General features: G+C 35.9%; 1 protein-coding gene and 2 long non-coding RNA genes across 3 annotated transcripts; 2 read left to right on the top strand and 1 right to left on the bottom strand.

Moving 5' to 3' along the window:
• The first annotated feature begins 3688 nt into the window (after positions 1–3688).
• On the top strand, positions 3689–5211 carry LOC110922822. Its single transcript, XR_002583500.2, has 3 exons — positions 3689–3825; positions 4460–4547; positions 5020–5211. It is a non-coding gene; the product is annotated as an uncharacterized LOC110922822 (long non-coding RNA).
• A 4670-nt stretch (positions 5212–9881) lies between these two features.
• Positions 9882–15324, bottom strand: LOC110922837 (equilibrative nucleotide transporter 3). The gene is made up of 9 exons (XM_022167037.2): positions 15115–15324; positions 14937–15041; positions 14682–14837; positions 13390–13533; positions 13197–13302; positions 12927–13099; positions 12672–12832; positions 12203–12461; positions 9882–10203 (listed from the first exon to the last, which is right to left on the bottom strand). Exons 1-9 carry the CDS (start codon positions 15178–15180, stop codon positions 10096–10098), a joined length of 1278 nt encoding a protein of 425 aa, XP_022022729.1. The 5' UTR covers positions 15181–15324; the 3' UTR covers positions 9882–10095.
• Positions 14586–15457, top strand: LOC118489226. The gene is made up of 2 exons (XR_004886818.1): positions 14586–14725; positions 15138–15457. It is a non-coding gene; the product is annotated as an uncharacterized LOC118489226 (long non-coding RNA).
• The last annotated feature ends 975 nt before the right edge of the window (positions 15458–16432 follow it).

Raw genomic sequence — 16432 nt, 5'->3', positions numbered from 1 at the left:
GTTGTTCTAGGCTTTGAGTTGTGACACTAGTTGGATATGGGAAAGAAGACAGCTAGAGTCTTTAGGTTTTCTCATAGTATACAAGAATTAAAAATATTTAATGTCTACTCTCAAAATGGAAAGGAATATATGCTTTTGTATAATTCTAATTTTGATCGTTACCTACCTAAAGGGGTAGTAGGGATTATCCATAACTTTAGTTTAAGTCTAATTCAATTGTGATTGTATATATCAAACCAGTGCTCTAGCGGTGACCCGGGTGAGTTTTCCTTTTCATGTCTCAAGTTCGAGTCTGGTTAATAGAGGTTTCTGATTGAGGGGTTTAAATTGGGGATCTATTGTGCGAGGGGAATCTCTAGCGCGGACCCGGTTAAGATAACGTACGCTGGACCTCCCGACATTTGCGAGTAATTCACACCTTACAAAAAAAATATATCAACATACCACTTTAAAAGAACTAGAGTCTTATGATTGTAAATAGCCCCGTTACGCTTATAATAAATTTTGGGGGTTTTCTTAATTGTGGGTTTTCTTCTCAGGAGAATTGCATATTTACCAAACCGAAAAACAAAATTGCATATATTCCCTTCTTTAGTGAAAAAAAATTGCAAATTTACCCGTTATAACTTGTTTTCTTGAAAATGTATTGTAGAATGACTATTTACCCTTATTTCTCTTATAACCTTTAAAATTTTTCTATATTTTTATATTTATCAATTTTTAACTATTTCTTTAAACTAAATTTTGTTTTGCTTTTTACGAAAGTGTTGTTGTTCTAGGCTTTATGGGAAAAAAGACAGCTGGGGTCTTTAGGATTTCTCATAGTTTACAAGAATTAAAAATATTTAATGTCTACTCTCAAAACGGAAAGGAATGTATGCTTTTGTATAATTCTAATTTTGATTGTTACCTACCTAAAGGGGTAGTAGGGATTATCCATAACCTTAGTTTAAGTGTAATTCAATTGTGATTGTATATATCAAACTAGTGCTCTAGCGGTTACTCGGGTGAGTTTACCATTCCATGTCTCAAGTTCGAGTCTGGTTGATAGAGGTTTCTCATTAAGGGGTTTAAATTGGGGATCTATTGTGCTAGGGGGCTCTCTAGCGCGGACCCGATTAAGACAACGTATGCTAAACCTCCCGACATTTGCGAGTAATTCACACCTTACAAAAAAAAATATCAACATACCACTTTAAAAGAACCGGAGTCTTATGATTGTAAATATCCCCGTTACGCTTGTAATAAATTATGGGGGTTTTCTTAATTTTGATATTCTTCTCGGGAGAATTGCATATTTACCAAACCAAAAAACAAAATTGCATATATCCTCTTCTTTAGTGAAAAAATTTGCAAATTTACCCGTTGTAACTTGTTTTCTTGAAATATATCGTAGAATGACTATCTTACCCTTATTTCTCTTAAAACCTTTAAATTTTTATATTTATCTATTTTTAACTAGTTTTCTTTAACTAAATTGTGTTTTGCTTTTTTCGAAAGTGTTGTTCTAGGCTTTGAGTTGTGACACTAGTTGGATATGGGAAAGAAGACAGCTGGGGTCTTTAGGATTTCTCATAGTTTACAAGAATTAAAAATATTTAATGTCTACTCTCAAAACGGAAAGGAATATATGCTTTTGTATAATTCTAATTTTGATCGTTATCTACATAAAGAGGTAGTAGGTATTATCCATAACTTTAATTTAAGTTTAATTGTGATTGTATATATCAAACCATCACTAGTGCTCTGGTGTGGTTACGGGTAGGGGTGTTCAAAACTATCCGTATTCGAAAATCCGATCCGAAATATCCGATATTCGAATCCGAAATATTCGAAAAACAGATATTCGAAATTTCAGATATCCGAAATTCGGATATCCGAATTTTTCGGATTTGGATAGTGATTTTCAAAATCTTCGAATATTTTGGATACCCGAAATATCCGAAAATTTAATTTTCATTTTTTTCGGATATCCGAATATCTGAAAATATCCGAAGTATCCGAAAATATCCGAAAACTTATATTCGGATATCCGAAACCATCCAAAATATCCGTTTTAGAATATGAAAAAAATAATAAAAAATAAAAATTAAATAAAAAGTTGGATTTTCGGATACCCGATTCACTATAATTCAGATATCCGAAATTTCGGATACGGATTCGGATAGTGAAATCTGGTTTCCAAAAATTTCGGATATCCAGTTTTGAACACCCCTAGTTACGGGTATTTAAGTACCACCTATGCTGGGTCCGGATGAGTTTTTCCTTTCAGGTCTCAAGTTCGAGTCTGGATGATAGGGGTTTCTCATTGAGGGGTTTAAATTGAGGATCTATTGCGCGAGACGGCTCTCTAGCGCGTAGGGGTGTAAATAAGCCAAGAGGCTCGAGAGCTAGTAGTTATTTGCTCGGTTAAAATATCGAACGAGTCAAGCTTTAACGAGCCCGAGCCTGAGCTCGAGCCTGACATAGAGCTCGTTTAGTTATCGAGTCCGAGCTCGAGCCTGAAATACAAAGCTCGTTTAGGCTCGCGAGCCCAAACAACATTTTATTTTTAATATATGATATAATAATAATGTTGATAACATTGGCAAGCCAAGCTCGAGCTGAACTTTGGCTTGTTCAACCGATATTGAAGCGAGATCGAGCCGAGTTTTTAGCTCATTTGAGTTTGTTCTCAAAATAGTTCGAGCCGAGCTCGAGCTTTGAGTTTTTCTCGCGAGCCGAGCTCGAGCTCAAATAAGTAGGCTCAAACCGAGCCGAGCTCGGGCTCGGCCCAGTTCGTTTAGACCCCTACTAGCGCGGACCCGGTTAAGACAACGTATGCTAGACCTCCCGACATTCGCGAATTATTCACACCTTTCAAATATATATATATATATATATATATATATATATATATATATATATATATATATATATCAACATACCAGTTTAAAAGAACCAGAGTCTTATGATTGTAAATAGCTGTCACACCCCGACCACGTTAAAACAAAAAAGCGTGGCGGAAACGTCGGGGAGTGTTGCAACAGAATTATTGTTCCATAACCATGGTAACCAAATGTTTCGTTTTATTGAAATATTATGTAATGTACATTGTCTTTAAACCAAAACAAACATGCTACATATTGTTTATAACTGTTTTTAAGTCACTAAGGCCTCGTCCAGTACCTATGTGACACAAGCTTCCTAGCAAGCAACATCAAGCAATACCACCTGAAACATATGTAAAAATAAAGTCAGCAAAGAAATGCTGGCGAGTACACAGGTTTTGTGAGAGTGTCAGATTCATGGCTCGTTTATGTGTTGTAGTACCTTACTAGACTACAAAAGTCAAAAGTACAAACCTCGTTTTGAAAAGTGTATTGCAACATAATTAACCAACTCAAATCGAATTGTTTATAGTTAATAAAATCTCGTAGCCATGATTCTGTAACACCCCAAAAACGGGTTTGGTAATTTAGACCCGGTTACTATTAAGAAACGGGTAAGGTACCGTTAATGAGAAAAGTTAACCTAAAAAATGAGGATTAACTAGGAATAATTAACCTAGTTGATTATTGGTCTCGTTGGTAGTAAGCGAAGAGTTGTAGCCTTATTCAATTAAAACGAAACATGAGGGACCAAAGTGGGATAACTTGAAAGTTGTTATGTTAAATGAAAATAACACACACACACACACTTCGTGTGTGTTCTGTACGTGATCAGGGGAAGGCTCTAGAGAGCCAAATCCTAATTCATTATATATCATCCAATTAAAGGATGAATCGATGCTCAAATTCAAGAAGGAACATGAATTAACGATCACCCAAGCTAGGGGATCATAAGGTATGTTGAATTTTGATGTTTAATGAAGTTGAGAAATCTTGATGAACATCACAAGTAGTGATTTATGTATGAATCGTTTAGGTTATGGCTAAATTGACAATGTATGCTTGCTTAGGAACGAACCCTAAGTGAAGATTTTGAGTAAATTACTATAAATTGAGTATTTTGATGATTTACTACACCTAGCTAAGTGGGTTTATGTCTAATTCATGAAAGGGTATGTAATTGATTGTGAAAATCTGTAGCATGTGATGTGTACATGTATATAGGTTGAGTATGGTATATAATTTGTATGATGTTTACTTGTATTGATGAATGAAAGTGATAACTAGGAAGAAAAGCATGAAATACTTGTACATTATGCTTAGGAAGTAGTACGCACACCAAGTGTTTGATGAAATGTCTAAAAGATAATAATAAGTGAAATTGTATGTAAGTAATAGGTGAACAGATATAGTTCATGTGAAGATTATCTAGGGATGATGTCGGGTATGCTTTATGCTTGTTTAAATGGATTAATGATGTTGAGTATGCTTTATGTAGGTTGTATGTTAGATGTGAATTTGATATGGTTGTTCATATGTATGAGCATATATGCTAATAAGAATGTGAATGTAATGACATGAGTGTATAGGAGTCATGTCAAGATGGATGGGAGCGTTGAAGGCTAACGGGCTAAGAAGACTCAATCAAGTAAGCGAACGCAAATACGGACGCGTAAGGTAAGTGAACTCCGAACTTACCCTTTTGTTTGGTAATGTATTTATGATATTTGTTAATTCTTGAATGTAATGTAAGAAGATATGGATCAATGCTATTACTAATTTACGTTTTAATGGAATGGGTTGGGAGTGGTTAAGAAAGAGATTCGATTAAGTTTGGGTAAGAAAGGGAACTTACATAATGAAATTATGCTTGAATGAATAAGATGGGTTATGTGTATTTGAGGACATGTTCATATAAATGGAACCTAATGTACTAATCGTTTTTCTATTGAGAATTAATGTGAAGTATAGGCATGTTAACAAAGGAAGTGAAGGTTTACTCCACAATCCGATGCGAGGAATCGAATGGATGGATGAAGGGGCTAGTATAAGAGAAAACATGATATGTTGACGCGCTATTATGCATGTGTTAAGATTTTTGTATTATGTCATCGGTTGCTAATAATGTGATTGAATGTGGTGACTGCAGGCTATACATGTTTGGATGTTTCATCAAGAAGTGTACGCGGTTGAAGATCGAGTCAAGACATGGATTGTATGTGGGTGTGTACGTAGTCACTTAAATTGAGACATGTATGTTAGTTTTTGGATTAATTTATAAAAAGAGGTTAATGTATTTAAATGAAAGAAAGAATAACATGAAGGAAATTTTAGGTATGTATTTTCCGCTGCGAATCTGAGGTTAAAACGTGTTAGGGCGTTACAGATTCTTAACCCAACAACATTTGTTTTAGTAAAACAACTCGTAAAAACTTGTTAATAAAATTCGTATGGTTTATATCGTTTCAAAAACCTCGTTGTGTGACTTCGTCTAAAAATCGTTTTCCCCAGTGAACTAAATAATGACACGCAATGTAATATGATAGAAGCACTTATATATAAGATGTACCAGCGGCGTATCTACCATGATTCTATCATACTACACCCGTCCCATTATCTAATCATTGCCCAAAACCAATCGTTTATCCAAATCGTTCATCTCGTTGAAGTCGTCTCAAATCGTTTAACTCGTCTCAGAATCGTATTCGTTTTAATCGTGAAACTACTTTTGGTCGTATCGTTAATAACATTAAAACCTTCGTGACTCGTCTACCTCGTTTCTCGTATTAACGAACTACCAAAGGGTAAGTTAACAATCATCAGATTCAGTCGTTACCTACATAACCCCCACACATAACTATGGGTGTAGTCTGATAACGGGATTTGTCAGATCCTATGGTACCATTACATAAGTCCGAGCGGCGTAGCTAATGTTAATGAATGTATTATTGTCCCGATTTAACATACCAAATGTCATAACCAATGTAGCATGTGAAAACCATGTACTAGGAATGCTTAAGTAAACACGCCTAGTAGAAATGTCCATGTAAAACAATGTGCTAGCATACTTAGTAACATACATAGCAGAAATGTCATGTAAAACAATGTGTACATATGCTAAATAAACATATGCAGCAAATGTGTAATAAATCAATGCGCTAGCATGCTTGACATACATAGCAAAACACAATTGAAAGCATGTACTATAAGTGTACTAGGTGAAACTAGTATGTTTATGTCATAAAAGCATGAAATGCACGAAAGTAACACGTAGGTACATGTGAATCACCCCAAAATATTTGAAAACGGTAAAAGAGGGGAACTATGTACTCACATTGAAGTGCAAAGTACTAAAGAACTCAACAAGCTCAGTCAAACCAAGGAAACTCAAGCAGCACCTAATAATCGAATCACTAGTCAAACAATAGACGCCTAAATCGGAAGATCGGAAAGAATGAGGTCTTGTAAACCAAATGAGTGTTGGAACTCATGTGATATGGTTTAACAAAGCCTACATCCTAGATTGAAACCTAACCTAAGTGCTTTCGACCCATTGCGACCATTAAGGTAGCTTATGCTACTTTAACGTGTCGTGCGCGCAAACGCGCGTTTGAGACGTCTAACTAGTCCTATGACAAGTATTATATGCCTAAACATGTTTAAATAGGTTGCATAATCAGTTTAGGTGACAAAAGTTAGGTTACATATGCTAAAAGTCCAATTATGCATGAAAATGGCATTTTGGTAATTTACCTAAGGCATATAATCTACCTATCATACAACTACTTAAACTCGGCGACCATAAGGTATAACCTCGGGAGGTTATTCCCTATGCAACTATGGTCACTAACCATGCTTGGTCGGATCCTAAAGATCGACCAAACGGGTCGAGTTCAAAAGTATAAGCGGTGGTTTAGACCGCTTGACTTACGACTGACTTTAAACAAGCACTAACTAAAAGTGACGAGCTAAACATGTCAAAGCATGTTTAACCTACTGATTTGGTATCAAAACAAAGTTTTTTGATACCTAATAGTAGTTCCGTTGCAAAATGTGTGCTAAAACGCATTTTGACCAAAACTTTGACTCGTCACTACACCTAGTCAACGTGGTAATCAGTGGGTATAGTCACTAAGGACTATAACCAACGTGATTACGCTCACGTTGCGAAGTTCAAACGAACTTCTCGTTGACCATCTCGTGGTCAAAGCTGAAAGTCAAACTATATTTGACTTTCAAACTAAGAAAACAATAAAAAGAATGAAAGAACGCTCAGTAAGGGTCCTTGCTATCTTTTCTACAAGAAAACAAACTCCCAAATCAGATGAGAATGCTCCCAAAGCAGATTGTTGAGAAGAGAGGAGAGAAATGAGCAATGAAACAATGAAATGGTTGGGCTATATATAGTTTTTCGCAAACCGTTAGGATCGTTTCTTGGAGAGGAGGGCATGATCCAAGCCATACAAGTGTTAAGGACTGATTGGGGGACTTGTTCCCCACACAAACCAGCCCCTAGCATTGAAAACTAGAGATCAAAACCAGCAAAAACGAGCTAAATGACCAAATTCAATGTTTCTGTCTGGCATGCCCACGCGCCCCGCGTAAGACATGGCTAAGGCTTACGCGCCCCGCCTGCAAACTTTGGCGGATTGTCAAAATTAGTCCCTGCAGCTTAGAAACTTGCATTTAGGCCCATTTTTGACACGTTTAAGCCCCGTTAACCTCATTTCAAGGCTCTAAAATGAAGTTAAAGTATTGGGAACTCAAAACATGCTCAAAAACATCTTGGATGTCGGTTCGTTTGGTCGTACGATCGCGTCGTCCGGTTAATTACGACGGAAGTCGTAACGAACGCAAAAACGATCCAAATTAAGCGACGAATGGAATTTTATCATGCCAATCACTAAAATAAAATATTTTAATGATTACATAAATTTTTGGATGTCCGGATATATTCAGAACGTAAGATATGCGCGAAAATGCAAACTTACGTCGTTTTTGACACTTTTAGTCCCTGTAAGATCAAATAAGCATATTTTTGCACACCGAACCACTCAAAGCTTATTTCTAAGCTATTCTTTGGTTATTTATGGTATGTTTAGCTTATGATCAAGTTCCGGACTGTTCGACACCATACGAATCGGTTTTAGTTTCGCAGTTTGACACAAATAGTCCCTGCGATCGAATAGATTTGCTTTCAACACACCAAACCATCCAAAACTTATTTCTAAGTTATGTGAAGGTTATTTAAGGTATGTTAAGCCTATTTCACTATCCCGGAGTGTTTTTCGCGTTAAACTGACTGCATATACGCACCAGTTTGCGTATAACTTTCTAGAATGCGATTTAAAGCTTGAAATCGGATTCGAATCGAATTGTAAAATCACCAAACACAAATACACACATAATAACACCAGAACACATTGTATTATTGATAATTAACATTGTTTCGCATTGTTCATCGATTAAAGAGCACAGTTGTCACAATAGCCCTGTTACGCTTGTAATAAATTTTGAGGGTTTTCTTAATTGTGGGTTTTCTTCTAAGGAAAATTGCATGTTTACCTAACCTGAAAACAAAATTGCATATATCCTCTTCTTTAGAGAAAAAATTGCAAATTTACCCATTATAACTTGTTTCTCAAAATATATTGTAGAATGACTATCTCACCCTTATTTCTCTTAAAACCTTAAAAAAATTTTTTTTATATTTTCATCTTTATCTATTTTTAACTAGTTTTTTTTTACTAAATTGTGTTTTGCTTTTTACAAAAGTGTTGTTGTTCTAGGCTTTGAGTTTTGACACTGGTTGGATATGGGAAAGAAGACAACTGGGGTCTTTAGGTTTTCTCATCTATAATACTATATAAAACATTTCCCTACGATAGAAATGTAATTTCCAACTAAATTTTTAAGATGCTCATCCCAGGTCATAGGTCATGTTCTTGTTTCCCTAATTTTTCATCCACACTCCCAAATATGCCCCTAATTCAATGCGATTTCAATGATTCCTTCTGTTTCTTCTTCATGGAGTTGTGTAATCGATTCATTGGCTCAATTGAATGTGGTACCACAATGAATTTCACATTTAAGGGGGTGTTTGGGATTCATTTTCTCTGTCTCTTTCTCAAAAGGACTTTTCAAAATCAAAAAGTCACAATTTGTAACTTCTCATTTTCTCCTTTTTTGAAGACAAAAAAAGCTTCAAAAAAAAACTTATTTTCATAGCGTTTGAAATTCCTTTTCTTCTTCTCCTGCTTTTGGATAATGTTTGAATGAAAAAGTCCTTCTCAATAGTCCTTTTAGCTCCAAAAGGACTTTTAAAAACGAAATCCAAAACACCCACTAAATCATGAAGAGAACTCGTCTTAATCTTTTCAAATCCCCATCATCCCTTTAATTGTTAAATTGACATTCTCTGTTTCTACCACCAACGATTTCCATCGGTTCCGATTCCATCACCTCGCCCTGGTTCCCGATCCCGCTTTCCCCATCCGCCGTACGCCATCTGTATGTCTACTTCAACTTAAACATCCCACTCCTCTGAGATAGACGTTACGAAGCTTGACCTGGGAACCAAAATCAAAGGCTTCAATTTCATCTCACATATCTTTGGTACCTCTCTTGCTGTATCTATTTTGTCTTTACAATTTTGAGCAAAAGACAGTTGAGCGGGTGGGTGAAGGTCGTACAATTGCACTTGACCAGGTGATTATTTTTGAATTTGGGTTGTCGAAGTTAATGCGGAGTTAGAATATCTGCGAGTTTTGACGTATGCATATGCGAATTTGATCAATTGCTGATTTTTGGTGTCTTTGTTTCTTTTATAGAAGAGAGAGCTGTTTCAAGATTTGGCTCGATTGGTACTATTGCAGCCCCCTTACAGGTTTGTTTTTATTCTATTGAAACGGCACTTCACCTCTCCTTTATGTGCGGTGTAGACATCAATGATTAGCACTATGTCTTTCCCATGATACTTCTTAGATTGTGTCATTTTTTCTGTAATGCACAACAAGTAAACGTGCCCTGCCTTCTTATAATATCTAACAAAGAAAACGAGACATGCAGTATGATCTAAAAAAGTTCAGGAAATAGAGGTAGATAGGAAGAAGAGTGTAAAGAAATTGGACCATAACTGTTTTGTGATGACACTAATTATTTATTAACAATTTCGGATTGCCATACAACCAGTCTCATGTGACCGACAAACCAACTTACATGACACTCACCAACCTTTGCCAATTAGCCATAACCAGTCGGAGGTGACCCCGATAAAAATGCCTCCCATTAGAAACGACACAAGTATATTCCCTAATGCATTCTGTTCCGGACCCTACAACCAATCATAGAATTTACATTAAATATAGGTAAGAGACCAAAATAAGAACTAAGAAAAAAAAATCATTGTTAGCTCTTAGGCCACCCGGTGTGGTTTAGCTATAAATGAATCCCCCCCCCCCCCCCCCAAATGTGGTGTTTTGATAGGCTTCCTCATCTGCAACATGGGGTCCACAAAAGCCCTTACATTAGCGTCCACCATTACACTCACAAGAGCCTTTTTGGCGCCCACAGGGTGGAGGTGGTGCGCCACTCCACACCCCAGTCTTATTAAAAGTGAAAACACTATTACTAAGAACCTTTTGAATGAATTTATCAAGAGGTTAACTACTATCCATTTTCAAAAAAGAAATTAACGAGTTTAGCGTAAAGATCCACATGATATTCTGACTTTTCATTCACAACTATCGTTCTTTTAGAAAAGAAATACACAGAAACTTATATTAATGTTGGATTACTAAGTTAACTTAATAGTTGACTTCAATTGTATTTGGCACTCTTTGTATTTACATAAAATTGTTTTGAGAAAAAACCCTTGCCCAACGTAACGAAAAATTATGCCAACAAGCCGATATATCGGACCAAAAATATGAAAATGGTTGTGTTGTATAACCGAGGTAACGTTTGTAAGAGAAGATCGACGATGGTGATTACAGAGAACGAAATGTGAATTGTTGAAATCCAGAATCACTTTCCACAAAAATGTTAAAAAAAGATCCATGATAGTACCGGGTCTAGTTGTAATCATCAATAAAAATGCCTCAGATATTTTTAGCAATTTTCCAGTAACCAATTAGCTTGCAACATTTATTTATTATTTTTTGAATGGTGAATTTTTGCACTTTGTGAAGTATTCTTAGGTATCAACTCCAAAAACAACCAAGAACATTTTGTGACTGGAAAATTGCTAAGCGTCACATGATAGTACCGGGTCTAATTGATGTGACGTCTTCCCCTAAGCTCTCAAACTTTAATTTATTTAAAGGTTTTGTCTTGTTACTAGACCATACTTGCACTATTTATCTATTAAGACCATCAAATTTATTTATTTAGTGTTTTAATTTTTAAAACCCTTTTATGTTAAATACACATCTACAAATGTACAAAAAATTATTTACATAAGTCTGAATATAGTTTTGTGAAGTATTGTCAGAATATGGTTCTGTAAAGTATTAAATTATTTAAAGATGTTTAATCAATAAAAATAGTACTAGTTGATAAGTTGAAATGCATATTTTTTTTTCAAAAGCACCAATTTTCTTTCCGATATTATAAGGACTAAAACACTTAAAACCCTTGACACACAATCATATCACTTTATACATAATTTATCATACCTAACCCTTTTGTTTTATAAATTTCGTTTTATACATAAATTTAGTATAACTTATAATTTTGTAAATTGAATTTGTTTTTTCTAGAAAACACAATTTCCTGGAAAAAACATAGATATAAAAACAAGAAAAAGAAAACCAAAAACCCAACACCAATTCAATTTTCTCTTTTCCCGGGCAAAGTAAACAAGCGACTCCGTTCCTTCACAAAAATCACCCTCGTAAAAAATACCACAACTAAGGCCACCCGTAGTGGGGCAGTTTCTGGCTTTTTTGCCTTCAAAAACGCCCCCAAACCACCCCATGGGCGTTTTTGTCAAGAAATTTTGTTTTGGCGTTGTTTTCTCCATGCCATGTTCATTTTGTGTTAGCCAATGACTATGCATCCCTTTTATGTTTAGCCAATAACAATTTGATGGGTTTTTTTATTTAAATTCTATTACACCCCTTTTAACATAATGCCCACATCCCCACTACACTCATTTTAGAAAAACGCCTCATAATGCCCCATTGCTGACTGGACTGTCACATGACACAAAACGCCCAAGGTGGGGTGTCTTCCACTACGCATGGTCTAAAAATGGGCAAAAACGTCACATCAACTCCAGAAACAACCAATTGGGATGCTCTAACATGAGTCGTATGACAAAGAAAACGAACCGTATATCCTTTTGGAGCGGAAGTAAGAATGCAGACTGTAAGGTAACCACCAGACAACCCCAAAAACGATGTCAAAACTATCATCCAGCCCTGATCAGCATACTTAGCCGTGAAATAGAACGCTGGAATGAGCAAAAATCTTGCAAAAACTGCTATGACAATCCCTTTTCGTGATTCCAATTTCGCACCTTGGAGGAGTGGAATATATCGTCCCACCAGATCCCATACATTGAACATAGCAATCAGAACAACTGCATACCTAAAACATGCAAAAACCTAGTTTATTCAATAGGCCGCTAGTTATTTTTTTTTAACGGCAAATTTTTTTTATTACTGTCGTTTGTGGGACTTGAACCCAATACCTCCCCCTCCCAAAGTGTTTAAAGACTTTGTCTTTGCCAATGGATCAACACCCCATTGGTAGGCTGCTAGTTAATTAATGTACAATGGGGCTGAGTGTCGAAGTTACCATGAACCCAAGCTATGTGAGCCGGTGTCCTCCGATAAGAACCCAGGGAAAATAGACAATGTTAGAAGATATGTTAGAAACATATCCATTGCATAATCTATGTTTTCTATGAGCAATTGCTTGTTGCTTAATCTTCCCAGCTTTTCAAGATTAGTACCCACCTGCAAAATCCCAATTCACAATTCAGACCAATGAACCGGTATGACAATCGGTTCGCTATGAGATCCATTTCGGAAAACTTTGATTAGAACCTACATTTTCACAATGTGATTGAATGGCACCAGCAACAACATCTGCGGAAACCGTTTTAGACCCTTCAGAAGCTGCCTTCGAGCGGAAGAATTTCACAATCGGAAGCTTGGGGAAAACGAATGCGTAAAGAAGAACGCAAAGCAACTCAAAGATTGCGCATATAGCAAAGAACAAAACTGCAAACCCGAGGTTGATTCACAGAAAGAACAAAATATATATATAAACATTACATATCAAAACGAGATTGTATTAAATGTAATGTAGAGCACTTACTAGCTCCCTTTCGTAAACCGTTTTGTGAATTATCAAACAAGCCTTTCGTTAACATGCGCAAACAGGAGGTAATAGCGCCTGATGCAGCAAGCCCTGCAAGAAACGACTTAAAAAACACACAAAAATTAATGTTGCTAATGTAAGTAAATTATTGTCACATGTTGTGCTTGACTTATGGAAAAATGGTAGTAACTTGAATGAACTCTGGAAGCATGTATGATAAGTCTCCGACCATTCCACCTTGTGCAATCCCGTCGGCTAATCCAAATGCGGCACTTACTACACATACACCGACGAAAGGTCCTCTTCCTCCTCTACCAGACGTGGCTAGATCCAACTACAAAATGTGAAAACCGCATAAGAGTGTAACAATAACATATCCCATCGGCTAATGTTTAACTTTTTGCGCTTTAAACCATAAAATCTTGTTTTGTAGTAACAAATAACAATCGTTTGTAATCGTCTCTGTTTTAATAACTAATATAAAATCCGGCAAAAAAAAAACTAACAATCAAGCTCATTCTTCTATGATAAAAATTCATTTATGGGTAGCAACAGGACATAGCTCTATTTATACATCAAAAATACATTTCACTAAATAGTACGGTACCATGATTTTATGTAAACATGCCAATTCTATTTGTTAACAAAACCAGATTAAATTACGCACTCTATTTCGCAGTTTATATTCGTTTACCTTCTATTTTGATGTAAAAAAGAGTAAATTACAAGTTTTGTCCTTTATGTTTGTACCAAATTGCAGGAGGTGTCCTTTACCTTTAAATTTGACGAGTTTTGTCCTTAACGTTTCAAAATCCTTCACGTTATGTCCTTTATCCCTAACTCAGTCAGATTTTTTTTGTTAAATATTAAGAGACTAAATTTGTAAAAAGATTAAAGAATAAGATATAAATAACAAAACCTAATTAATATTTATATTTTATGATTTAGAAACTGGTTTTTAAAATTTTTTTATAATAATGAAATGTTTTTAAATGACATATAAACTTGTTTGTAGAAGTGAAAATCGTTTAAAATAATCTACAAAGGAAAATATCATATGGAACGTAGTTCTTACAAACCCACATTAATAATAGTGCCCACTTTTGTCCTAGTAAAGGGACCGGACACCTTAGAAAACATCACACTATTCTTACAAATCAACTAATCATAAAATGTCATTTCATCACTAAATTATTTGCAACCACTCATCACTAAATCAATCCCAATCAATCACAAAAAAAAAAAAAAAACCAACCTATCACAACAATGCACCCTGTTTCCCACAACAACCACGACTAGGACCACCATCACTACCGTTATCACACCACTTGCGATCAAGATGACCACGCCACCACAGTGGCCATCACTTTGCCCTAACTAGTCATGGATTCGATTGTACAATAGAATTATTAACCCGCATATAGCATGTAGTAGTGGATGACATTCATACGGATTATTAAAGGCCGAGTGATGGGAACTTACAACAAGAACTGCGAGAGTACTAAAGAAGAATAGAACATATCCAAGTAAGTTTCGTTTTCTAGTATCGACTTTTGCTTCATAGTATGTAAGTATCACGAGTGTTATAAACGCCGTTGGTTGATACACGAGTGTGAGGACTCTTGAGGGGTGGTATTTCTGCAACAAATAGTAAAAAAGTCCTACTGATTCAAATGAAGATATATAAAACTTAAACTAATACAGAAATAAAAAAAAGTGGTATGCATACAAAATTACCGGAAACAGATTAATATAGTAGTCTTCTATTGTCAACATACTATTCCAAGAAAACAAACATCCAATTCCAAGAATCCAACACATCAGCATTGCTTTATACTTGCCCTACATTTTCACAAAATTTTCAGCAATGAACCCGTACAAATAAAATAGAACGTAGAAGAACGCGACGCGCTACCTCAACTTTTGTTGGATTCTCAGATGAACGTGACGCAGATGCTGTTGCTGCTACTGAAACTTCCATCGAAGCAGTTTGTACGTCTGGATGAATGGGACGCGGATGCTGGCTTTTTATTGTTGTGGGAATCTTTGATGGTTGTGACACGGGTCATTTAGAGTTTTATGGATCAAGAATTCTTTGGATATTTGATTAACAAATGTGGTACACGTTTTGCACTTTAATGGAAACCACAATATCAAGACATGAAGTGACATAGCCAACTCCTACAAACACTCGTTCATGTATTGATTGATGTAACATTTATAAGGGTGGAGGGTATAGTCAAAAACAACTTTGGATGTTTGAGTGAAATTCTACCCAATAATATTATGTCATGTCAACTCCCCATTCTACTCCCTATTTTACACTCAATCACTAGGTATAGTCAAACACCTCTCAATTAAAAAAAAAACATCATTGGTCCATCCTATCTCTCTCCTCTCCTCTCAATTTATCGGTGAACAATCACCGAATTTTGGGCTCTCTCTCTAAGTCACCGCATAAGTCAAACAGGTGGGGGTGGTCACCGATCGGTGACTCCAACTCACCGCACCACTCACCACTTCTTATACCCTCCACCCTAATGTTATTATATTATGAAGTGAGTAGTGGTTATTTGCTAACTTTTTGGTTTGTTTTTATTTGTTTTAGTGTTGAAAATTAATATAATAATAATAATAATTGAGTTGTAATTGATTCTGTTTGACAAACTCAATTTGAATTCAGTTTCGTATCAGCTAACCAAATTTCAAATGCGGTTAAAACCATTTGGTATTCTTTCTCTATCAACACCAAATAGATACGTGAGTACTTGAAAACGTTATTAGTTTCATTAAAAAGAAATCAAAATAAAGGAGAGGATTTAATATTATGGATTAGTAATTTGGTTTGTGGATATTGAACGTTGCTCCATTCCTATGCTGCATGTCACACATATAGATGTTTGACTCTTTGTCTTGGAAAGTGATGAAGTGGATCAGGGCCGGCTCAACCATTTTGGAGGCATAAAGCAAATCAGAAGTTAAGGCCCTTCATATCAGGACCCCCCCCCCCCCCGGTAGTGGGGGGTTTTTGGCGTTTTTTCTAAAAAAAAAAACGCCCCCACGCCCCTAGACCGCCCCCTGGGCGCTTTTTACAAAAGTTTTGTCCGGAGCGTTCCTTTTTCCACGCCTTCATTTTTTTTTGGCCAATGTCGCACACCTTCACAATCTTTGGCCAATAGCATTTTTTTTATGGTTTTTATTTTTATTTTTTATTTAATTCTATAATGCCTCAC

Source organism: Helianthus annuus, chromosome 17, assembly GCF_002127325.2.
Source record: "Helianthus annuus cultivar XRQ/B chromosome 17, HanXRQr2.0-SUNRISE, whole genome shotgun sequence".
NCBI lineage: Eukaryota > Viridiplantae > Streptophyta > Magnoliopsida > Asterales > Asteraceae > Helianthus > Helianthus annuus.
Note: the sequence above shows the minus strand (reverse complement) of the source record. Positions and strands in the feature narration are given on the sequence as shown.

Coding starts and splice junctions, on each gene's coding strand:
- LOC110922837 (XM_022167037.2), bottom strand. CDS start 15,180: ATGGAAGTTTCAGTAGCAGCAACAGCATCTGCGTCACGTTCATCTGAG. Junction 12,833..12,926: donor TTCAATCACATTGTGAAAAT/GTAGGTTCTAAT, acceptor GGGATTTTGCAG/GTGGGTACTAATCTTGAAAA. Junction 12,462..12,671: donor TCACATAGCTTGGGTTCATG/GTAACTTCGACA, acceptor TGCATGTTTTAG/GTATGCAGTTGTTCTGATTG.